The sequence below is a fragment of the Notolabrus celidotus genome, chromosome 14, assembly GCF_009762535.1.
Source record: "Notolabrus celidotus isolate fNotCel1 chromosome 14, fNotCel1.pri, whole genome shotgun sequence".
Lineage (NCBI taxonomy): Eukaryota > Metazoa > Chordata > Actinopteri > Labriformes > Labridae > Notolabrus > Notolabrus celidotus.
In genome coordinates, this window is record NC_048285.1 from 31005633 (window position 1) to 31031461 (window position 25829).

The window sequence follows — 25829 nt, forward strand, 5'->3', positions numbered from 1 at the left end:
ACCTGTGTTCTTCTTACACACAGTCTGTTGTTGCTCCTTTGCCTTGTCTTTCAATCCTGCGTCCTTCTTCTGTCCTGTCTCTCTCTCTCTCTCTCTCTCTCTCTCTCTCTCTCTCTCTCTCTCTCTCTCTCTCTCTCTCTCTCTTTCTGTCTGAGTCTCTGCCTCTTTTATTTTGCCTCTCTCTCTCTCTCTCTCTCTCTCTCTCTCTCTCTCTCTCTCTCTCTGAGTCTCTGCCTCTTTTATTTTGCCTCTGTCTCTCTTCCTCTCTCTCTCTGTCGCCTCTCCCTGTGTATTTTGTGAGCACAGCCGCAGGCAGGCTGAGGAGTCTGTCATTGGGACTCACTAATGAGCCCTCCACTCTGTCTCCTCCTGTGGAGGAATGTTTGGGCTGGAGTGTGAGTGAGAGAGTAAAAAGGGGAGAGAGAGAGAGAGAGAGAGAGAGAGAGAGAGAGAGAGAGAGAGAGAGAGAGAGAGAGAGAGAGAGAGAGAGAGAGAGGGAGTCACAGAAAAGGAGGGAGGGAGGGAGGGAGTGAGGAGCAAGGAGTGGAGCATGAGAGGAGCTGTTGTACCTGCTGCTCTCACTGCTCAAATATTAACAACGGGATTGTGGGAGCCGATGCCGCTGCTTTGGGACAAGCCCAAACTGTGGAGGCAGCTGGGCTCAGTGGTCTGTGGACAGGCAGTCTGCCGCTGCTGCTGCTGCTGGAGACACGGCTGCATCTAAAAGTGTGATGGAGGAGGAGGTCACAGAGCCCGATCCCCAGGCGGTGGAGCCCACCGGCTCGCCTCCACCGGGGACGCACTTTGAGGTAAATGGAGACTTGCCAGGGAACCCTTACCTGAGGGACGGGACGGAGGATGTGATAGAGAGTCCGGCGAGGGAGCCTGATGTGCTGCAGTATCCTGCTGAGTACAGTCAGAGCCAGCAGTACGGGTAAGAATCAGCATGGGAGAGACGGAGGGGAAACAGTCTGTTGCTGCAGGAAACAGCTGGTTATGTGTGCAGAAAGGTGGTACTTCAGTGGGACGCTCCCGTCTCCTTTTCTCAGTTAGGAGACTGTTGGACTCTTGCTTCAGACTGATGCTTTGATGGATTGCTTTTCCAGCTGGTTGGCTGCGTTTTCAAAAAAGCGTCTGCTGCACAGTCCGGAGCTCTGGAAGTCCTTTAAGGCTTTTTACAAGGCTTAGCCGTGTCTTATTGATCCACAGCGACACCCTCCACCTTATTGTTTACGATGCAGAGACACTCGTTTGTGTCTCTTTACACACCTGATGAATAAGAACGGTCCAGCGGTCAGAAGTAGTAAATCCATCTTAATCATGACTTGCTCTGTTTGTAAATTGATGTTGTTGCATCTCCGTCGTGTGTGTGAGTTTGATGCTGCAGTGCATGGTCTCTTTTAAAGCTCTCTGTGTTTACACACGTTCATGAGTGGACAGAGTCATCAGATGTCACCGAGCTGCCCCCCTTCACTGAAACACCACCCAGGCTATCCATAAGAATCATGTGATAAGTCTGAGTTGAGAAGATGTTGATGCTGTCAGTAAACCTCTTGTGTTGGAGCTGGTGTATCCTGAACTGGGCATGTCCAGTTGGCTGTGTTTACATTTGGTTGAGACGTATCCAGTATCTCACACGTCTGCGTTATGCCTCCTTCCCCATCTGCTCTGTTATAAGTGTGCTGTGCTGCCCGGACGTCCCTCCACTAAGACTTTCTGATTTTAATACATCGTCTTGTTTAATAAAGGTTACATGGAGACCATGAAAACCCCACTGAAACTTGCTGCTGTCTCTCTCTGCGTGGAAACCTTTAAATATTCCATCTCTGTGGTCACACCTCAGTCTGTGATGTCTAACCAGGTGTTCTTCTCTCTTTCTGTCACGTCTCTTTTTTAAAGACGTGATCAAACAAGAATCTGAAGCAGCGGAGAGCAGTGCAGAACGCATTAACTACCCTTTGTGATCTCATGTGGATTTATCCTCAAAGCAAAGCTCACCTTTCTTTTGGTTTTATGGCTCAGCAGTTTTCACTGGTGAAGGGAGCGAAAGGCAATTTGTCAGTGGAATGGAAATAGTGAGTTTTTGTTGTACCCTGAAAGAGAATGATATACAGCTGAGTAACTCAAACTTAAGACCGTGTTCTTCAACATTTGAGACAGACTCTTGAGATGTCGGTGTGTAATGGTTGTTGTTAAAGAGTAGATTTAGCGTCTGAAGGGTCTCCTGCCTGTACACAGTGTTCTGCGTGTGTGTGTCCCCCCCACACCAGTATCGGCCCGGTGCTGCTGGCTGTTGTGCTGCAGGGTGCGATGTGAGAAATTGCCATCTTGCCTCCTTGTCATGCAGAAAGCTTTGAATAATGCTGAGCTCTTTTCATCAGGGTGCTCCCTCTCTCTCTCCAAAGAGGCAGGACTCAGAGCAGAGGGCTGGTCCGGTGCTCTGGTGGGGTCCTGGGATGATTTGTCATTTCTTAGAAAGATAGAAGGAGAGGTTTGACTCTGGCAGGGTGGATTTCCATGTATGTGACGGAGTTTCATTACAAAGGAGTAGATCAATGAGTTTCATTAGTCAGCTGTCAGGGTGCACAATATCCAATCTTTAGGACCAGTATTTTAGAGGACTAGTTTTTGTCTAACTGCCTTTGTTTCACAGAGTTAAATATCATAAGCAGAAGTGAAGCATGATTCATCAAACATCTTTTGACCATGAATGATTCAAATAACTCTGAAGAGATACTATTTATGAAAGGATCTAAATTTGATTCAAATATCTTTGTATGACCTTCAGAGTAACCCGGACCGTCGGCTCATGAATAGACTTTTTCTGCTGAGTTATTTTGTCTCGTCTGCTCAGTGTGAATATGCTGTTTTTAAATTCTAAATGAATTATTCAGAATTAAAGTATCTCCTTCACGTTTACATGGAAATAGTAATTCTGAATTGAGGTTTACATTGAAAACACGTTTAATCGTCTTTATTCATTTTCCGTTAAGGTCTGGGGGTTGTGAAGGGTTCTGCCATCCGCAAACTCAAAGCACTTTCTGTCGCCCCCCACCTTCTACTGTTACTGTACCAAAGCATCATCCAACCCATTCTCCTCTACTGTTCCCCCTGCTACTACAACATGCTAACTGTCTCCAACAAAAACAAACTCATACGCACCACAAACACTGCCACCAAAATCATCCGCCTCCCCACACCCAACCTGTCTGACCTCAACAACAGAGCCATCACACGCAGAGCACGGACTATAACACTGGACCCCCAACACCCCCTCTACTCGGTCTTCACACTACTCCCCTCCGGTCGCAGGTACAGTTCCCCTTACTGTAGGCGAGCCCGGTTTGGCAGAAGCTTCGTCCCATCGGCCATAGAACTGCTAAACAGAATGCCACTGTAATGTGTCCGGTGTGTTTATATGTGTCCGGTATGCATATTTGTGTCCAGTGTGTTCATATGTGTCTGGTGTGTATATTTGTGGGATGCGGGGCACCATTGCTGTGAGGCTGGGTAGATGTTTATGGTTATTGTGTTCTTACATGTATTCCTGTACAGACGGTGGCAACAAATCTCCTTATTAAGGACAAATAAAGATCTATCTATCTATCTATCTATCTATCTATCTATCTATCTGATTGGACAGGGGCGGGCGTGACGTATTTATGTCTACCAGAAAAAACAACCTTGTTGTACTCTTGCTTCAACACTTTCCACTTGTTTTTTAACCTGTGTGGCGTCTCTGTCAGGGAAACCTCCCTCGATTAACTTGGACGCTACAGCTTTAAAAAGGTCCACATTTTTATGCTTCTGTCCATCATTCAGCTGCCCGGTTACTCACCCACTCCCGCTCCAGAGCCCACATCACACCCATCCTTCAGCACCTCCACTGGCTCCCCATTCAGCACCGAATCCACCTCAAGATCCTGCTCATCACCTACAAAGCCCTCAATAACCTCGCCCCCTCTTACCTGACCGACCTCCTCAAACGCCACTCCCCATCTCGTCGCCTCAGATCCTCAGATGCCGACCTCCTGTCCCCTATCACCAAGTCCAAGCACCGCACCTTGGGGGGACCACAGAGCCTTTGCCATCGCTGCCCCCCACTCTCTGGAACTCTCTCCCTCCACACATCCACAACTCTGACCCTCTCCTCTCATTTAAAAACCACCTCAAGACCTACCTGTTCCAAAAAGCATACAACACATGACCTCTCCCCCCCGCCCCACCTCTGTCCCTGTTTTGTTTTATTTATATGTTTTATTTTTTAGTTTTCACCTTATGTAAAGCGACTTTGAGTATTAAGAAAAGCTCTATATCAATTCTATGAATTATTATTATTTTCAACTCTTTTCATGATATCCATTTCTTCTCAGGCTTCTATGAAATAAATAGTCACGGCTCGAGTCTGACGCTTGCTTCGGGCGGCCATCCTGGAATATGTGCGTCATGGCGACAGGACAAGGGAACGAGCATGTGCAGAGCGACAGGAATTAATTTAAAGCAGAATGAACGTATACATGATCGAGGAATTATTCAATTCAGATTTAAAATCAGAATAAACCAGGGTGCAGACTTGGCCTTCTGGTTAAGTTGTGCGCCCATGTAGCGGGCTGCCCGGGTTCAAATCCAGCCTGTGGCTCCTCTCCTACATGTCATTCCCCCACTCTTTCCCAGTTTCCTACACTATCCACTGTCCTCTTCCTCTATCAATAAAGGTGTAAAAGCCCCAAAATATATCTAAAAAATCTGAATAAACCAGACACTTACTTTGGATTTAAGTTTAATTCAGAATGGTCATTTTCATTCGTAGTTAGGTGTTTACAAAGTCATTTTAAATCTTTTTAAAGAGGATTAAAGAGGAATTAAAAGTCTCATGTAAACGTAGACATTGAGTGTGACATGAGACAAAAGGAAGCAGAGACTCAAGTGAAGGACAAGATCAGTAAAGACAAGAGAGCTGTCCAAAGTGTGCACTGAAATCAACGTCAGATCAGAGTTCCCTGCAGCTGCTTAAAGAAACTCATGAAATCAGAATTGACAAGTTTCTGATTCTTTTGTTCTCAAACCTCTCTTCTTCAATTTAAAGGCATGACACTAATCTCTAATGTCGCATTAGTTTCAGGACACTACAAGTGTGCAGAGAGAAATTAGCCCTCACGTCTACCTGCTGGTTCTTTAAAGACGTGCAGGTTTGCACCGTCAACAGCTCAGCAGCTAAACGCCTCCTCCTTCAAGGTCAAAGAGTCTCACTGAGTCCCGTCATCTTTGTCTTCCTCTGCGAGTGTCGACACAAGAGCTGCTCCGTCCTGCAGGCGTGCTCACAGCTTTAGTGGAGGTGGTTTTATTTATGTACGCGCTGATTGGGTTGTGACCCGAACTTAACAACACAGCAGAGACTTAAAGGACTTTAATGATGCATGCATTTTGTCTGCTGTCCGCATTGTAGGTTACAGGAGAGACACTTTAAAAGAAGACAAGGTTTTTAATCCTCTCAGGGTTCTGTTGACTAAAAGGAGGTGTCTCTTAAATCCTGATGTTTTGAAAAGAAGTTTGTACTTTGTACTACTGTTTTTGCTGATTGATCATCAAATCTAACAGTTTGCAGCCAACAGTGTTTGGACTTTAATGACTGAATCAAAACACCAAAAGAAAGATGATTCTCTGCAGAACTTTTCCAAACCCTTGCTTTATTTTCATGTTAAAGATGCTTGTGTTCCTGAATATGATTGATAGTAAATTGAGGAAATGCAAAGCCTGTTATCACTCCTGCACACACCTGTTACTGAACGATCACTCAGACTGAGCTTTTGAGAGGAAATTGCAGAATTCTGAAGTATTCTACAATTTCCTTCCCTTTAGAATTAGCATTAGAATTGTAGAGCGGCTACTCCCATGCTCTGTGAGGTTAAAGTACTACATTTTAGAATAACAACCTGAGCCTATGAAGAAGCAAGGAGAAGGAGGCAAACAACCGGAGCAATCCCAAAACTTCTCAGAGCTGAAAAGCTGATTTGAGCAACATATGAACACCAAAGCTTCGTTGAACGCACCTTAAGTCGTATTAATCTATGACAGACGGTTATTAAAACTAAACGTGTTCACGAATCGGCTCGTCATCCCTACAGTGTCCGGACGGACGCTACAGTACATCTACATTTCTGTAGGAGTTACTGAATGTCATTAATTCTTCTGCTTGTCAGAGCCCCCGTGGTGAGAGCTTTTTAGACTCTGATCCGGACTACAGTCCTGAGCAAAGCACCTCATCAGGTCAGAGGGGACAGGCACGAGGTCGAGCGAGAGGGGCAGTAAATAGAGTCAGGGGAAGTAGAGGCAGGAGACGGGGACTCAGAGTGCACGCCGGGGAAATGTACGCGCAGGAGGAGGGCAGAACGGCTGGACGGGATTTGAATGGTTTAAAATTTTGGCACCCAAAAAAGGCTGATTGGTTGGTGTTTTCCCAGGTTTACTCCGGCTGTAGATAGCAGCTTTTCTTCCCTCTTTTTTAAGAACACATCATGTATTGATTACCATCAGGACATAAAGATCATTTTAACCAGTATAACAAAAAGTGGATCTAAATCTGATTACCAACCCCAGCTTTAAGGATTTATATTTTACTTCCTTTCAAAAACTCACTAAATGAAACATTTAGTTTTCAAAGAGTGGAAATATGTTGATCATTCTGTAAAATGAGTCTTGAATTTTGGAGCTCCAGCTGCAGAGCATCAGGTTGTCTTGGTGATTAAATGCCACAGGTCCAATCACAGCGAGTGCAGCCATCAACAACCCCCCCCCCCCCCCCTGTGTCGGTTCATCATGTCCTTGAGCTAGACCCGCTGAACTGGGACTCGCTCTCTCACTGAAAGTTACTTTAGGTAACAGCATTAGCTAATGGCTTCAATGTAATGTAAAGTCTAAATTAATATCCCATAAAATGAGAGCAGCTTTTAGTGTCGCGTCCACGTGTGAGTGGATTTTGCACATTCTGTGTCGGTCTTGTTCGACTAAACACAACAGCTCCACTAAACCGATTTAATACTTTCACACAAGATGAATTCCTCACAGGTCATTTAGAGGTTATACTAAAACAGTTAGTCAATTAATCCTGAGGTAATCATTTGATTTTGGAGCATTGGTTAGAAAAAAACAGCACTTTGAGGACATGGGGAATTCTTTAGTGCATGTAATCCACATGTTGTTGTATTTTATAGAATAAAGGATCAATAAAGTAAAGATTTAACTCATAGTGAGTGAATCTAGTTGTTTTTAAGTCCTGTTAAAAGACACACAGAGCATATGTGAATTCAGAATCCATCAAAGCATCCTGCTCAGCAACACTCTGAGGTATCATCCGCCGATTTTATCTTAAGTCATTTCTGCGGCTCGTTTTTATCAGCCGCTCAATCTGACTATTAAATCCCACAATCCTGGGCTCTCTTTCATGGAACTGATATATCACTTTTCAGGGAATAGAGAACACATTCTCCACGGTCTTGGTTGAGGCTGCGGTGATTACTTCCTGATTTAAGTGATTACTATATGTTGCTCCGCTCCTGAAGGGCAAATTAGCTCGTTCCTACTGAGACCTTGATCAATTTAATCAAGTGTAATGAAGCTGAAGGCTGTGAACAGCTCTGTGAACAGCTCTGTGAACCGGTGTCTTCCTAAAGAGCTGAGATCAAGTATTCTCCGGCACATTATACACTCTCTGCTCTGATTTTATGCACATGATATTCCTGCACAATGAATTTAAGACACTTTGACATCTTTGTTTGCTAAAGATGTCAGATCTGCCGCTCTCGCTCTTTATAGTTGTTATTTGGAACTAAAGATGTGTCAGTGCATATTACTGGCTTCACTCAGTGATGCAGAAGGGTTTCTATATTAAAAACAAAAGATCTGACACTCTGAAACTGTCTTTCTGGAAGAATCAGGGCAGCAGTGATGCTTCTGCAGAGACCCAACCCTCTTCTACAAACGCTGCAGAGTGTTTGAGAGTGTCAGGTTAAATGTTCCTGTAGTTCACCTTCATGAATGCCACTCGATGCCACACTGACTGAGTTGTGAGCCTCTGATTTGAAGCACGTTTGAAACAGCTGATGACACTCATCTAATAGAAGTGCGACTTCAGCGCCCTGCACAAACACTTCATCACTTACTCTTTGAAAAAGCCTTTTTTTGTCCATCTAACAGCTGACACTCAAATCAATTAAAACGACACAGATCATTAAAGGTGACATATCACGCTTTTTTCATCAATATATATTGGTCTAAGAGGTCCCCAAAACATGTCTTTAAAGTTTAAGCTCAAAAAAACACTTTCAAATCAGATTTTGGTCTGCCTGAAAAGCCCTCTTCTTCAGTCCTCCTCAGAACACTCTGTTTTCTCTCTGACCACGCCCCCTCAGGAAGTGGATGTGCCTCGGCTGTCCAGCACGTTGATCTAATGTTTACATGTTGGCTGAATATACACGGCTGCTCAGAGATCACGTTACTTCAACCCTCTGAATCTGATCCAGAATCTGATCCTGACGGAGAGGCGCCTGTAGCAGGACCTTTCTGAACCATTGGTCACAGATTTAGTGTTTCTTGTTGTTTTATTTATCAGTATGTAGACGTGTGTCTTGGGACACAGCTACGAACATGTAGCTATGTGGCTATGCTAACTAGCGCTAGCACTTATCCATGACAAATAAAAATCATCCACTAGATCTTCAAATCTGCAGACGTGGGGAGTAAAACCAACCTCTGCCAGAAAGGCAGCAGGACCTTTCTGAAGGATTGGTCACAGATTTAGTGTTTCTTGTTGTTTTATTTGTCAGTATGTAGACGTGTGTCTTGGTACACAGCTATAGCTACAGCTAAGACTTGTAGCTATGTAGCTATGCTAACTAGCGCTAGCACTTATCCATGATAAATGAAAATCATCCACTAGATCTTCAAATCTGCAGACGTGGGGAGTAAAACTGACCTTTGTGTTTATTAAGACAGCCTACAACTAGCATGCCTCCCTCCTAAGCTCCTTGTTAGCACACATTTGTGCAGGTAAAAAAAAACAGAGGAGGGATTCAGTATTATTTTATACAGTCTATGGGCTGAACAAGCTCTGAGCTCTGACTCCGTGACAGACCGGATATTGTTGTTACGTAACAAAAACACGGAAGTCTGAAACGGCTCGTTTCAGCACACATTTACAGAAAGGTGGAGAAATCAGAACAGGGGCAGAATGGATTTTTTTCATTCTCGGGGGCTTTGTAGACAGGGACACATATTTCAGGTAGAGAACCATTAAAAAGTCAATTTTGCATGATATGTCACCTTTAAAGTCAAACTAACGCAGGGTTAACAAAAAGCTACGTAATGGAGCTTGAGATTATTTTCTCTACTAATCAGATGATTGAAACAATCTCACAGATTAATTTTCTGTCCTTTGACGGACTCTTAAACCATTCTGTCCACTAATTGTTTCAGCATTGTTCTGAGTATTTCATTCGTCGCTTGGTTTATTGTATCCATGTCAAAGATCTCAGTTCTGTTTCTTTGGCTACACCTCTGGTGTTAAGTGATCATTGCAGGAGTGTTTTTCTCTCTTTGTCTTCAACCCAACGTCAGATGTGTCTGCTTTCTTTAGATTTGCAGTCATCTCTGAGGTTCCATTCTTTGCAGTCACCTATGAGTGTGTCAACATGGACTTGAGTATCTCAGTTATGAGCCTTATCCTGGTTTGATCATATTCAGGATATGGCGTTCACATGCACACCTGGTTATTCTCTCCCTGTACCAAGCGGCAACCTCTGGTCTTAAAATATGAAGCCCATGGGGAAGTGATATAAACTGCATCTCATCGAGAATCTGACTTGATTGACAGGCGGGAACACATAGCTGTTGGCTCAAACCCCGCCTCTTTACCTCATGTGTTCAGCATTTCCAATATGGCTCCTGCCGACAATTGGCTTCAAAACAGCGCTCAGGAACAGATGGGTGGTGTCACAGATACTACATCCATTATTCATACAGTCTAATACTTGCATCCTGGTTTTCTGATTACTGCATGGTACTCATGCAGGCACCTGCAACATTATTTTTCCACCACACAAACTGCAGCAATTTTAGAATCGGATGAAAATGAGACCTCAGTGACTAAATGCAGTCGTAGCTCTGTTAGATGCCAACATGGCGTTGCAGATACGGTGCACCCACCTCATTTCCTTTAACAGGAGAAGAGAGCGACAGCAAATACTTAACATGTCTTCACCTCTGACTGCTGTCAGCCTGTCACTGCCACAGCATCAGACTATAGGGAGCAGTGGGTAAAGATGTATAGGTGTGACTCATGGGACAGGGTCGTCTTCATGGAGTTTGCCCAATCTGGGGTCGTCCCTATGTTCCCAAAGTTCCCAGCAGAAATCGTCACAATCACAATCATTACAAGAAAAAATAAAATAGGCTGATCGAAAAGGGTTTTCGGCTGAAGCAGAGCTTATAGATGCCGAAATGTGGGAACACAGGGCTGTGGGAACATAGGGCTGGGGGAACATAGGCATGCTCCCCTGAATCTGAGTGGAGGGAAGACTTTTGGATGAATAGGGCAGCACGCCAGAAGCAGGACACCTTCGTTACGGCGAACATGTTTGATTTGCTGATTCGTGACTTAGCTGAAGATGAGTCTGCAGGTCAGAAACCGGGGGAAGGAGTAAACATGACAGAGTGTGTATTTTCTTTGAAGTTCTCCAGGTAGCTAAATCGGCTTTCTCAAAATCAGGAGGAGGGCTTATCCTGGATTCTGAAATCAGGATATGCTGTTTACACACACAAACACAAATATGGGATGCATAAAAAAGCAGATCAAAACCAGGATTCTGTAGTCCATGTAGACGCACTCTTTCTTCCCCTTGTGTTTTTCTACAGTTTCTTGCATTGGCTTCATTTTTCAACACCAGAGGTTTCCGCTTGCGTCATTCTTTCTCACTGGTGCATCCTTGACTTGTCTCTCCATCAGTCAACTCCTCGTTGCTGCAGCTGCTGCCTGTCTCCGGATCAGTGCGAGCATGCAGTTGAATGGGCAGATAAGTTAGAGTGTCCGAAACGTGAGAACACTCTCAATGGAAGCCAAAGTTTCCCTGCATGCTCAGAGCATGCATGCAAACATGTGAAACACTCACTGACTGACCTGTCATTGTGAAGGCGAAGCAGCAAAACAGCTCAAACATCCTTTAACCCCTCCTCCCTCCTTCGTTTATGAAGTCAGTGAGTTATTAAAACCTGGATGAAAGTCTGCTCCTGAAAAATGTAATGAAAGGAATGTAAATTCTGAGCCTGTGAGGTGAATCATTTGATCAATGCTCCTCATGTACACTGCAAAAAAGATCAGGACAGCTTACACCTGCATCAAACTGCTGACCACATCAGGTTGACTCCTGATGATAACATGAAAGAAAGGAGGGGAGTGATGATTTTAATATTCATAATGACAGCGCAGAGATGGCTGAATAATTGATGAATTAGGAAATGAAAATCCCCACATTAGCTGCCGTGGAAGCCGGTCATAAGGAAGCTGTGGGCACAGTTGCAGTCGTTTTTCTCTTTGCATGCTTATTAAGCTGACAAACAAGAAAGATGCAGGGCCCAGTTTTCAATTTGTGAGGTAATGGATGGCTGGCTGCTCCAAACAGTGAAACATGAGGTGTTTTTAGGTTCTGGACTAAGATAGAATACCTCTAAACAGGAGGAAGAGTTTCAAAGAGTAAAATTCAAGACATATTTTATTATCAGCTATATGGCACAGAGATTACGTCTTCATGTTCTTTCACAGCTGAGAAAATGAAGTTGGAGTTATTTTCTGAACTCAGATAGAAAGTGTATCACATTTCTGAAGTGCAATTCTGTCTCTACGTAGGTTCTTATTTGCTTTTCCACTTTATCTCTCTCTGAAATAAGTTTTTTCAAAGTACACTCTGTTTCCCTTTTTAATAATACTCCAGATAACACTCTGACTTTGACTTTAGCCTTTGACGAATGATTCTCTGATGCTTCTAATGTTTTCTTTTAAGCTGATTAAAGGAGCGTTGTTTGGGTGTATAGTCCGATGGTGTCTGTCTTGCAAACACAAGGCTGTGAGAAGCGTCTAGCCCTTTGCAAATAAGTTAACAACTTGTCATGTAGCAGTCAGAAAAAGCCTCAATGTGCAAGTGGAAATGTAGTTTTCAGCTTTTCAAGTGGCCAGACTGTCAGATTTGAAGATCTGGTGGATGATTTTTATTTATTATGGATAAGTGCTAGCGCTAGTTAGCATAGCTACATAGCTACATGTCGTAGCTGTAGCTGTGTACCAAGACACACGTCGACATACTGACAAATAAAACAACAAGAAACACTAAATCTGTGACCAATCCTTCAGAAAAGGTCCCTCTGCCTTTCTGGCAGAGGTCGGTTTTACTCCCCATGTCTGCAGATTTGAAGATCTAGTGGATGATATTTATTTGTCATGGATAAGTGCTAGCGCTAATTAGCATAGCCACATAGCTACATGTTCGTAGCTGTGTACCAAGACACACGTCGACATACTGATAAATAAAACAACAAGAAACACTAAATCTGTGACCAATCCTTCAGAAAGGTCCTGCTGCAGGCGCCTCTCCGTCAGGATCAGATTCTGGATCAGATTCACAGGGTTGAAGTCCTGCTGTCCTTTGAAAAGGTGTGCAGATGTTTGCATGTATCGCTTTAATGTTTATCTTCTAAGGACTCATTTTGAGTGGGTCGTGGGCCTTTGGCTGGGAAAAAAAAAAGTAGATAAAAAATCCTGTGCTTTTATTTTGAAGGGCATTTTTCTAGCTGAGTACCGTCTATTCACACTCCAGGACAGCAGGTGGTGATAATGCCCTGTAATGCTCAGTGACACCGTGCATTTTACAGAATAGAAGAAGACAATCAAAGTATGTATGTTGCTCATGGGAAATAAGCATGGCTAAATGCAAATAATACAGTGACTACATTAAATATGGGCTTTATCATATTTGTGATGGAATTCAGCAACAAACTGGACACTGGACACAGAAGACTCAGGAGACTCGGACGGCTTACGTTGAAATAGTTTATGTAGAACTTGATCAAGGAGAAATAACATAACAGTACACAGGCAGGAGAGTGCAGTGCAATGCCAAGTCAGTTCTGCCAGACAAAACCCTTGGCATGGTATTTATTCCCTCTGAAGACGACACTAAAGTTAGATAACCATGTTTGAACAATAGGAACACAACAAGTGGGAAGAAGACCTGTGCTCTAGTTCTGGAGACAGTAAGTCGGCCATAACACACAGATAAAGACAGGAGCAGGGGGAGAGACCTTGACTACTACCCTGACACGATCTTGCCCGTCACAGACGACATAGGAAACAAGTTACTCTAAACATGACATTTAGACTGAAAGAATACAATAGTTAAACATTCTTAGATACATATATATAAGACTATGAAAATTCCACGACAATATTGATAATAAAGGATGACAAAAACCTCAGTGTGTTGTGTGCACTGAGGTGTTGGCAAGTTAAAGTATGATGCCATAAAAATTTGGGTCGTGGCTTATCGCTAAGGAGTGATGGTGGGTCCCGAAACCAGACCAGCTGAGAACCACTGTTCTAAAAGAAGTCAGTATAGGAGTGATTCCTGGACCAGAAGGGAGTGATTGAGGGATCATTTGAGGTTTTCAAATCTTCTCTAAAGACTCATCTCTTCTCCCTGGCTTTTAATCATGGTTGAGTGGAAATCTGGCATTAATTTTGATTACATTTTAATTTATTTCATTCCATCTTATTTTATTATATATTTGCTCTGTATCTTCCCATGGTCTTCTGCTTTTGTTCTGGGGTTGATAAACACATTTCGCACCAATAGATGTTCATCTTTGGAACACAGAAGCTGTGTCCTTAGTGAGCGGTATGATGCCTGGACATTCCCATGGTGTTTATACTTGCATATGATTGTTTGTAAAGATGAACGTGGAACCTTCAGGCATCTGGAAATTGTACCCAAGGATAAACTTAGAGTTGTGGAGGTCGACAATTCTCTTCCTGATATCTTGGCTGATTTCTTTTGATTTTTCCCATGATGTCTCACAAGGAAGCAGTGTGTTTTGAGTTGTGCCGTTAAAATACATCCACAGGTGTGCCTCCAATTAACTCAATAGCTGTCAATACACCTATCAAATGCTTCCAAAGCCATGACATCATCATCTGGGCTTTCCCAAATTGTTTAAAGGCATAGTAATCTTAGTGTATGTAAACTTTTGACTTTGAAGAAAGTAATACTAAAATCTCTAATAAATTCTCTCTGTCATTATTCTGACATTTAGCAAATAGAAATAATTTTGGCAATCCTAACTGACCTACAACAAAAAAAGATTAGTCTGATTTGATGTCAGATGGTGAGAAAAAAAAGGTTATGTCTCTTTTTATACAGTGTATGTAAACTTCTGGTTTCAACTGTATGTGACCGTGATTTGGAGGTACTGCTTATGGATAGTTACACATGCAGACCAAATAATCTCAAGATGACTCCAGTAGGAAGTCTTTTCCTTTATAATGTTCCAGTAGATTGGAATAAGGAGCTGCCTGACTCAAGGGCTTGACACAGAAATGCGTTGAGGTGTGGCCTCTGTCCTAACACCACGCTGTGACAATTAACCAGCTTCGTGGTTGGAGGAAAAAGCACTTTTATCATACTGTGCAAAAGATTTTTCTTATAGTGGAACGGTTAGAAACTGACTTCCATCAGTCCTGCAGGATGAGAGAAAAGCTAAGGGTGATGTTAGGACAGGCGTCTTAATGACGAGGCATTACTAACATGAATAAATCATTGACAACCCTTTATTGCTCTAAGTACTCATCATTATTACAGCGCAGCAATGATGATTCACTTTGATGGTCTATCATGATTTAACAGGAGACGGGTTTGTAATCGTGAGGCTTTCACGACTCTGCAGAAGTATCATCTGAAGTTTAACAGACAAGAGAGAAAAAGCAGATCGATTCAAAGCAGTAAGAGTCTGGCATTCTGAACTCTGACTCTGTCTCCTGAGTGTCACCTCAGATTGCTCATTGAGACCAAATCCAATTAGAGACCAGGAAGAAGTCGTCGTCCAAATCTCTCTGCTCTGCGTGTTCGTATTTTCCTCCTGTGCCCTTGGGCTTCCATTTATTGAATAATTAATTGCCTCTCTCACACTTGCACATACAATACTGCACACATGCACACACATTCACACACACACTCGTGCTCTCCGCTAACACACACACTCACTACGTTCACCTCTACTTATATGAGACTTCATCAGTGTGAGAGTTTCCATTTAGCCGATGAGTTCTGCTTCATTTATGGGTCCGGTTTACGCTGCTGCACTTTGTAATTTGTTTCAGCTTCAGCAGGAGCACAATCAGGAAAACCAGCCTCTTCTGCTTCAGATGATATGAATAGATAATGAATAAGTGAGAGTCTCATGTTAGTTTAGCAGAATTCACTGAAGCTGCAGCTCTGTTCTCAGAAGCTTGAATTCCTGCAGGTTTCAAGAACGTGAAATCACTCACAGGATTCCCTCCTCCTGCTCTGTGTGGTTTCAAGAAGACTGTTTTAACATTAGACGACAGAGCGCTCATCATCATGCATGGTGACATCAAATGTGTTCAGAGTGAGGGCATGCCAGTTTACAAGGAGCCTTATGAAAAGGGACAGCTGATCATCAAGTTCCAGAGTTCAGAGTTCCCAGAGAAACATTGGCTCCCAGAACATCTCATGCTCCAGCTGGAAAGACTGCTCCCTCTCAGGGACGATGTGATGATCACTGATGACATGGAGGAGGTAGATCTCATTGAGGTGGATGAGCAGATACAGCAGGGAAGCTTATGAGGAGGATGAAGAAAGTCCCAGAGGCGTAGTACAATGTCAGACACAGTCATTTTGGAGGATCTTTCTTCTCCTTCCTTTGCTGTGGATTAAAAGTTTCCTTGTTCTGTCTCTCAGGGAGAAGATGCCGTTCCACCATGTGACGGCAGGTCTGCTCTACAAGGGGAACTACCTGAGCCGCTCGCTGTCGGACAGTGACAGCGACGTGCTCGCCAGCATCTCTGTGGAGGAGCTCGACGGTAAGGCTGCAAACATTCTTCTGCGTCCTGCCATGTGCTTAATGTGTATGTAAAGTCATTTGGCTGCGTAATCCTTAAAGGGATATTTCAGTTTTTTTGAAGTGGGGTCGGTACAGTACATTACAGTACATTAGTGCTCCTGTTTGCCACAATGCGTGCCGGTGAGCTCTTCCCCTTTAATGAGAAAATTCCCAGAGGACCGGCAGGCAAGCTAGGCTATTTTCTCTGTGGACTGGGCCTCCTATTTTGCCTAATTTCGCCAAAGTTAAGAAAATATGGTCCTAGCAGGAGCACTAATGTACTGTAACTCATACGACCCCACTTCAAAAAAACCTGAAATATCCCTTTAAACATTCATCCTCTGCAAATATGTAAATACATGCATTCTCAGTTTCCAGCAGCAGCAGCTATCTGTTGTCTGTTTTGAGCAGTTTTCAGATAAATTATTTCCAAGTGGCAGATTTATCGTCCAAAGAGGACAACAAAGAGGAAAATACTTTGCATTTGAAATATAGTGCTGCATACAAATGATTAAAACTCTCTGCAGCTCTGTTTAGTTCTGCTTCATGCCAGCTTGAGGGGGAAGCAGAGCCAACACTAAGGGAAGCAGTTACCTTAAGTTAATAAACAACACTGCTGTAATTGAAAAGCAACAAAGAAAATTGGCATTTCAGAGTGTGTGTGTTTTCTGTGTATTATGCAGCGGAATAGAGTGTAAACAAAGGTATAGAGCCAGAGGAGCTCAGCTCGGTCACGTGACTGTAAGGCGGATCAGACGGTCACACAGTGGGAGCCACTGCGTACATACACTATTTTGGGAAACAGGACTGAACACACTGCGGATTCCCGAACACATATGGAGCTTGATATCATAAACACTCACCGAACAGATCCACAGCAGAGGACTGATGCATGGTGGACTCTGTGACAGGTTTATTTTTAAGGACAGGTGCTAATCAGAGCCACCACAGTCCGTTTAAAAGCTTTGACAGACAGTCCAGAACCACCCTCCTCATTTAAGCGAACACTGCACGGTAATGCGTTCTTCACCACCTTGCTTATCTCAGGTCTGCTGGCCTCTCTCTCCGGCATCATGCCCCTGGAGTAACTGAGGCTGTGTCTATGAACCCTTTGTTGTGCTGTCTGTCTGAGAGTAATCACCTGAGCCTGTAGAACACAAACCTGATCAATTACAGTCTGCAGCCGAAGCCTCACACACACAGCAAACAAACAAGACTCCTCCAGACCTCCAAAATATTAATCCATGCTACATTAAGCTGCCGCCTGGAAAATTGCACAGCCCGGTTAATAGCCTGATACTCTATCAGGTCGCAGTTTTTAATATGCATGGAGATATTTATTGAGAGCTCATTTTAGTTTGTGAATAAGAAACAAATTGTGTTTAGAGGGTCAATATGAGGTCAACTAAACACTGTGGAACTGAAGCCTATCAGGACTGTGACTGCTTCACTACCTGTCAGAGGAGAGGCAGCCTCACAGAGGACGTGCAGAGTCTAGCTGTCTGGAAGTTACGCGGGAGATAATGTCGTTCATATCACAGCAGTGACAAAGCTTCTCAGTGTCAACAAAGTGCTTCACTCTTCAGATCTTAATTATCTCAGAGTCAGAAATCCTTCAAACCACACTCAGACATCAGACGTTAGAGTGACGGATGTCAGCCGTCTGTTCTCCGACCTCAGTCTCACTGCTGAAGGAACAACCAGCTCCACCTGACTCCTGATGATCCACAGAATGATGCACAGTGCTTCACTTTTGTTTTATTTACTTCCTTTTAGTCTTTTCTCCTGTTTCTTTAAGTTTCACATTATTGTGCATATTTAAATGACTTCATTTATTTTATCATCTGTACCTGATTGTTGTTATGGTTGCTGTCTTGTGTGCCATATTTGTTTTATGTTGCACGAACCGCTGTGTTTGTTTCATAGACTGTATAAATAATGGACGTAGTATCCGTGACGTCACCCATCTGTTTCTGAAGCGCTGTTTTTGTCGGCGGGAGCCATATTGCTGCTGTGGAGCGATTGAGATGTAAAGAGGCGGGCTTTGAGCCTCCTAGCCAACAGCTGCAGTGTTCCCGCCTGTCAATCAAGTCAGCTGTGCCTCTCATTGGAAGACTCGGAATCTCAATTCAGTCAGACAACTCACGTTTACTTAAGATAAAGTTTATTGCAGCATACAGTATTGTGTTTGGCGTATGGGCTCTGAACCTCATTACTCCTCGTAGATTATTTAAATGCAGACATTAGGAGTAATGAGATAGGACTACTGACCCCCCTCGGAGCACGCAGGTGGATGCCGGTGGAGTAGGTGGGTACTAAGTTTGCACACAGCACTTGAGCAGGACAGCAGGAGCACTTGCAAAGCAGAGGCAGAGACAGGGAGACTTGCAGGTTAAATAGAGGGCCAAATGAGAGGATGTTGAAATCAGCTGATGGAGAGGATGATGACGTGTCAGTATGAATGAGCGCAGCTTGAGTTGTCTGCCTGAACTAGCTTGCAGGCGGCGCTCCATTAAAAATTCAACCCCCGTACAGTGTGTGCCAATCTAGAAATGAGCTATCCAGACTACACTTGTACCAGGCTGTAAACATGTTTATTTCTGCTGTAAAGATCAGCTTTTTTGAATTGGTGTGTATGTGGTTTCCGGTACTTCTGGAGCCAGCCTCAAGCGGATTCTGGATGAACTGCAGTTTTTAACACATATGCATTGGCTTTAATTCTCGCAGGCGTACGTTGCCGCTTGGTTGCACCCAAGTAGCACGAGCCGGTGTGTTTGTTTGCATTATTTCCCAAAGCAAATTCCACCTCAGGGACCAGAAAGTACAGTAATCTGACAGGAAAGAAAGTCAACATCTTTCAGCAATAGAAAATGACTGAGTCCATGGCATCATTACACTATAACTTACACAAATCAGTGCAATCATTGCACCAAGACTAGAAATTCTTCAAATTAAGACAATATACAGAAGAGTCATTCATATCAGTCCACAGGCTCAGACCGTGCAGGCTCAGGTTTTTGTTTCATATTGTTTTCACACAATGTGACTCCATCATCCTTATTTACCTACAGACAGATATCGTAATGTGTTTGCAAATCTTGAAATAAACAGTCCAAAGAAACATTTTCAAATATATTTTATGAAAGGTTTCTCTCAGCATCTTGGTTATTAATTCTTACCATCTGTGTGTAGTCACTAATAAAGACACCTGTGACTGTACGGGCCAAAAACATGCAGAACATCACAGAGAGCGAGCAGAGGAGATTACTACCAGTGTGACATTAACAGCAGTTCTTCATGGTGTATGACTGTACCACTCATCATCATTATTTTGAAGCAGACAATGTGGACTTTCAAGGACACAGGAGGGTTTTTTTCCCCCTCAGACATCATTACAAACAGCTCAACCTGTCGTTGTCTTTATTTAACCGTCATCTGCAGCTCCTGTCGACTCCTCCTGTTCTCAGCTTCCTCGACATTTTCATTCAACACTTCTGCTTCACATAAATTACAGGAGCAATTTTCTGCGTCTGTCCAGCTCCACTAAAAAGCTTGTAGCAGCTGGAGAATCTTTTACACGGCTGGAGGTGTGGAATCACTCTGAAGGGTTTTATTTTTTTTGGTAAATGCCTCATCTCTCAGGAGAAGCTGCTTGTAGGGACGATAAAGACAACCCTCCCTCATCTTACTGTAAAGCTGTAACCTTAAAGATGTGACAATAACAAAGTCGGTCATTCAGAGGTAGCTTGCTGTTTTAATGTCAGTGACGTCAGGCTGTTATTCTGCAGCTACCGCAGGGCTAAATTGTGCCTCTGATTTTCTCTTTCATGTTGAAATCGTGGTCAAGGTAACAAGATTGAGGGCTCCTTTACATCCCCGCTGCTCCAGCCACCGACGCAACAATTCTCCACAACACTTAACATGAACAATGTCTGTTTTCTGACCTGTGTTGTTCCACGTGAAGGGGAATGAGGATTGTACATAACACTTTGAAACCAGTGCAGGGTTTTTTAAATGTCACCTAAAGGCTGCAGAGTTGATTTTTAATTCTCTGAAACACACAAAGCAAGATGTTGCATTGATTGTTGAGACTTCAGCCAATGTGTGAACATGAACACATTTCCCCCCCTGGGTCTGGTGGCGGATCAGATCCTCTGATCTCTGCTCCTGTCAGGGGTCCAACCCAGGAGCTCTGCTGTCAATCAGCTGAGGACTGTGAGGATGTTTGAGAGGGGTCCAGCTGCAGAACTCCACTCTCCAACGTGAACCAGAAGCTCCCCTCCATCGTAGGACGGAAGTGACGTAAATCTAATCCTCCTTCGCGGTCTCAGCTGTCTGATAGGCTCCTCCCCCTCCTCATTGCATTTTATACTTTGTTTTTTCAATGTAACACTATTGAGGAATCAGGTTAACCAAGGTAATCAAAATGCAGAAAAACCGAGAGGGGTCCAGCTGCAGACCTCCACTCTCAGCCGGCTTAATCCTGACGTCACTTCCTTCTGACGGTGGAGGGGATCTCAGAGTGGACCCTGCAAGAGAGTCGGCTGAGAGTGGAGGTCTGCAGCTGGACTGTATTGGGACGTTTGAGCATTTAACGGCTCACATTTGTGTCGTCACATCCGTCATTTATTCATCTAAAGGTGCAACACGCTCAATGCAACTTCACACAGCCCCATCACCTGTGTCTTACAATGGTGCCCTGCATTTGTGTCATGACATGACTGCTGCATGCTTTGTGCCCTCTGAGAACAATTTGAACATTTCTTGCAGTTCAAATGTTAATTTCAGAGCACACACTTTCTGTCCTCTTCATTACCATATTTATGCAAATAGACGTGCAGTGTGGGGAGCAGGCAAGGTGTGGAAAAGAGAGCAGTGGGAGTGAAGCTGCTCCTGAATGAGTGAGAGTATAAAATAAAGGTTTGACGCTCACCTTAAAACTAAATGTCATGGAACTTTTTATATCTGCTGCACCAGCTGAATGGAGGTTTGGTTTAACTCAGCAGATAACTGTCTGCATGAGAAAGCCAGAAGATAGAGAGATAGAAATGCTGTCATGATCGTCCTGAGAGAGGTGGAGCCACAAGCCAACAGCTGCACAAGGCCGTTGACCTTTGGTTTTATTGTTGCATTAAGGGACGCAGACTTTATTTGACTTTTATGCAATAAAAATGTAAATTACAGTTTCTGTGACCTCAGGCCGGCATCAGCACACAGACAGAATTTAAATTAATTTAATGATGAGTACAGAAGGACATGAATGCATTTTTTCAGAAAGCTTTATTGAAAAATTGTAACATTTTCTGATCATGGACTTAAACATCATCTGACTGGATAATGTCAGTCTCAGTCTGAGAGCTGACGGCAGCAGTCCGAGTAATATTCAACAGAGTGTAGCAGCATTGATTTCACAGAACCACATCTCTATCCACAGTGGTAGTCCTGGATGATTTTCCATCAAACTAACAATGAAGAAGAATAGAAGAAGTCCTGCAGACAGGCTTTTCCTGCTTAAACTAAAATAGGCTTTTTTATTTAAGGTTTAGTGAGAGGGCAGCCGCAGAGATCCTCAGAGTCGACTCTCAGGCTCTTCTTTCACTAAGCTAGCTGAGCTGGAGCAGACGTCAGTAAGCCTGCGGGAGGTTTGTGCCTGCTCAGCCCACCAGCACCGAGATCTCCTTTAATAAACCGAGAGGAGGAGGAGGAGCAGGGAGGATGAGGAGGAGCAGGAGCAGGGAGAATGACAGGCGGCTGAATCAGGAAACTTCTCTCTAACTCACTGGATGTATGAAAAGTAGTGCTCACCTCGGCAAGTTTGTGCTCCTGCTTTTGGACCCCCGTCTTCAAAACTAGCAGGTGTCAGAGAGGCTTTACTTCCTGGACTATAGACCTGGAAGTGAAGTTAGGGGATGCAGAGTCAGAACCAATTTTTCTGTATGTGCTGAACTGACTGTCTGCAGGTCTCAGACTGAATCAGTCAACAGACGACGTGTCTTTGCAGGAGTTTGTGGAGCTGTCCGTGGTGCTGAATGTGATTCCCCTCTCCTGAATCCCACTGGGACGCCACAGCTCCTGAACTCACTGATAAACTGGTGCCAGGAGCCAAATGTGGAACAAATCTGTTGTCAGATCTAAAGTTTACAAACATAAAATACATATTTTTATGTTGCATGAATCAAACAGGAAGAAAAAACACTCTTTCTAGGGATACAATATAAATGCACACAGTAAACTTTTTATAATCCAAAATGTTCTGCTTCCTTTAAAACCTTTTATGAAGCTTTTCTATTTGGGAATCAGTTTACATCTTATCAAATATTTGGTTTAATTTTTCAAAGATTGTGAGATCTCATATTTTTGGATTTTATTCTGCAGCCTAGATGAAAAAGGATTGATCATGGTTCATATTTTTTGCTGCTTGCAGACAAGTAATTTGAAAACTTGTAAACACTCCTCAGAGAATAAGACTCAGATCTTGTCAGATAATCATTTCTGAAAGTACTTTACAGCCCTGAAGTCGAGCCTATCTCTTATTTGTTTGGTTGAAGAGTTTCTTGTCAGACATGCAACAAAGAGAAATGTCTGCACGGTTACAAGCCTGGAGATTGTTGTGACATGATGCATTTGATGAATAAGTTTCTGTGATAGAAACTCATTTTATAAGTTGTATGATGTGTTTGTTTAATTTGTCCATCTGTCTTATTATCAACCCTCCTTCACCTGCTGCAAATGATTCATTATAGTCATAATAGCTCCAAGGATCTGATTCAATACTTCACACATTGTTGTGAAGTTTGATATGAAGGCAGAACATGACTGGTTTTAGGAATATCTCATTATGACTGCCGTGATTACAGATTGTCTACTGGTATTTTTGGTTCACATTACAGAGCTGGACTGCATTTGTATACTTGCAGAATATGAGCACACGTGCTGCATGTAAATGGACCCTATTAGGCTAACAGTCATGATCACAGTCGCTCTAAATATCTGTAATAAAACACTGCAGAAATACCTTGCATTCAAATTATATCCCATCACAATCAGAGTTTCCAGTCTTTCAAAATTTGGGCTTCTGTGCCACTCCTGAGCATTTGCATGAAACAGTCATTTGAATGTCTGAACCTGCTCTCTCTCTTCTGTTACAACAAACTCTGGACCCAATAAAGTCCCCCAGAGCCTGAGTCACTGATGGATGAATTCATGACACGCTCATGTTAATGCAGAGAAATAATAACCTGCATGCCTGGAAAATATTCTGTGTGCAGCATTGTGAGAAATAATGATGGTGCTATATTTGCAGAGGACCAGCTGTCATCATGTTGTTTGGACGCAGGTCAGAGACTGCGTCCTCTTGTTATCTACTGTAGATACTCAACACAGTCAAAACAAATTTACGAGGTGATTCATAATTTACGCTCCGTTTGTGTTTTGTTGTTCCGAATCATTTGCCGGCAGATTGCTTCACAATGGCAGCGGTGCAGACGATAATGAGATGATTGATGGGCTCATTTCTTAACGACTGGTTTTTACTTCAGTTTGACAATTACCTGGTTCAATCAGTAAGAAATGCTGTTAGAGAGTTTGTTCCCTGGAAAATATTGAATTGAAATGATCAATAGCAATAAATTTCCACGTGGTTAGGATTGATTACTTTTCCTTTTTCTTCCTAAATGATCTGATTCTGTCCCGTTTAACCTTGTGCTGCTGCATCGCTTTCATGCACTCGTGGGAGCTCAACAACACTCTTAGCAGCTGAGGCTGAGTTATATTAGGTATTGAATTTCTGATTCTTGCATATGAAGTTGCTGTCAGATCCACAACTTGCAGAAAGATGCAGAGCAGAACATCCTCTTCATGTGCTGCAGGACGCACAGAGTTAACCCATCTTCTTCTCTGGCTCAATTTATTCAGTGTTCAATGTGCTAATCCATGTCATACAGTCACGGTGTTCTTCAGAGAAGTGACATCCCACCTCTATTTAAAGGCCTCAGATGCCTGTCAGTCTCTTGTCCAGTCACACACACTCTCCTGTCTGCAGGCATATATTTGAAATATGAATTTATTAAAGCACAGTGAAGCCTCCTGATTCCTTTCACTGACAACTTGATGGCCTGTCGAGCGGCCAACAAACTGCTGCTGCTGCTGACTCAACTGTACACGAGTCAGGTGTGTTTGTCTCTACTGAGAGAGTGAGTGTAGCTGCACTGGAGCAACATGTAAACATCAAGCTGTGTGTACAAATCCATTACAGCCATGTAGATTTCTCTGAAATGAAAGAAAAATGCTGCAATCAGCACTAAGTGATGGACTGATTTCAGTGTTGATTTGCATTACTGTAAAGTTTTCACTGAGGCTGAAGCCCTCTTGTGCCCTGATGGTTTCTTGAGTGTTGCCCGTCCTGGTGGTTTGTTTCCTTAATGTCTAAAAGCAGTTTTGAATGCATCACTGTCCTCATGCAACACTCACAAAGGAGACTTTTGCTCAGTTTGGGTCCTCCACTAGCTTGCAGTCTTTGTCTTAGGTGCTGTCATGTTGCAGCATGCTTTGCCCTGCACCATGCACATCTGTCCACGTGCATCCCTAAGTATAACAAAAATAGAGCTGATCATGGAAACAATTTTACTGTCTAAAAATAACCTTTGAGTTCCTCTCCTGACAGTTTTTCATGTTGAGTTTTCTTCTCCACATATTTTTGGTTGTTAAATCTAAATTAATCTAATAATGTATTTCTGGCTTTTTGTAAATATACCTGAGTGTTGTGGTCTTGAATGCTTGGGCGTCGCTCAAGAACCGTGAACATAAATGGAGAATGTGTAAAGAGGAGCAGCTACAACAAGCTGAAACCCTGCTATTTAACGCTTTAGATAACAGCAGCAGTAATACTCACTGAGTTAAGTCCATGCAGCGGACAGGAAGTGAAACTCGTTGCTCTATGAAGTGTTTTTATTACGATCAGTTCTGCATTTTAGCTTTTATTCACTTGCAGAATGCGTCATGGGTGCTGCTCAAAAGACAAGTGAAGAGAAATAAAACCACTGAGGGGTTTTCTTCTTCTTCACACTGCGGCCAAAGACAATCAAATAAAGGTGGAACTGCTGTTAAAGTCAGACCCACAATGAGGGTTAGGGTTAGGATTAGGGTTAGGGTTAGGGTTAGGATTAGGGTTAGGGTTAGGATTAGGGTTAGGGTTAGGGTTAGGGTTAGGATTAGGGTTAGGGTTAGGATTAGGGTTAGGGTTAGGGTTAGGGTTAGGGTTAAGATTAGGGTTAGGGTTAGGGTTAGGGTTAGGATTAGGGTTAGGGTTAGGGTTAAGATTAGGGTTAGGGTTAGGATTAGGGTTATGGTTAGGGTTAGGGTTAAGATTAGGGTTAGGGTTAGGGTTAGGGTTAGGATTAGGGTTATGGTTAGGGTTAGGGTTAGGGTTAGGGTTAGGATTAGGGTTATGGTTAGGGTTAAGATTAGGGTTAGGGTTAGGGTTAGGGTTAGGGTTAAGATTAGGGTTAGGGTTAGGGTTAGGGTTAGGGTTAAGATTAGGGTTAGGGTTAGGGTTAGGGTTAAGATTAGGGTTATGGTTAGGGTTAGGGTTAAGATTAGGGTTAGGGTTAGGGTTAGGGTTAGGGTTAGGGTTAAGATTAGGGTTAGGATTAGGGTTAAGATTAGGGTTAGGG

General features: G+C 43.2%; 1 protein-coding gene across 1 annotated transcript in view; it reads left to right on the top strand.

The window, feature by feature from the left end:
- Nucleotides 1-565: 565 nt before the first annotated feature.
- The window catches only part of LOC117824880 (calcium-binding protein 8), a 98022-nt gene continuing 72758 nt past the window's right edge, over nt 566-25829 (top strand). The window contains exons 1-2 of the mRNA XM_034700369.1: nt 566-934; nt 16017-16138. Of these exons, the coding sequence (XP_034556260.1) occupies nt 732-934; nt 16017-16138 (325 nt within the window). The 5' untranslated portion in view covers nt 566-731. The remainder of the gene's footprint in view (nt 935-16016; nt 16139-25829) is intronic.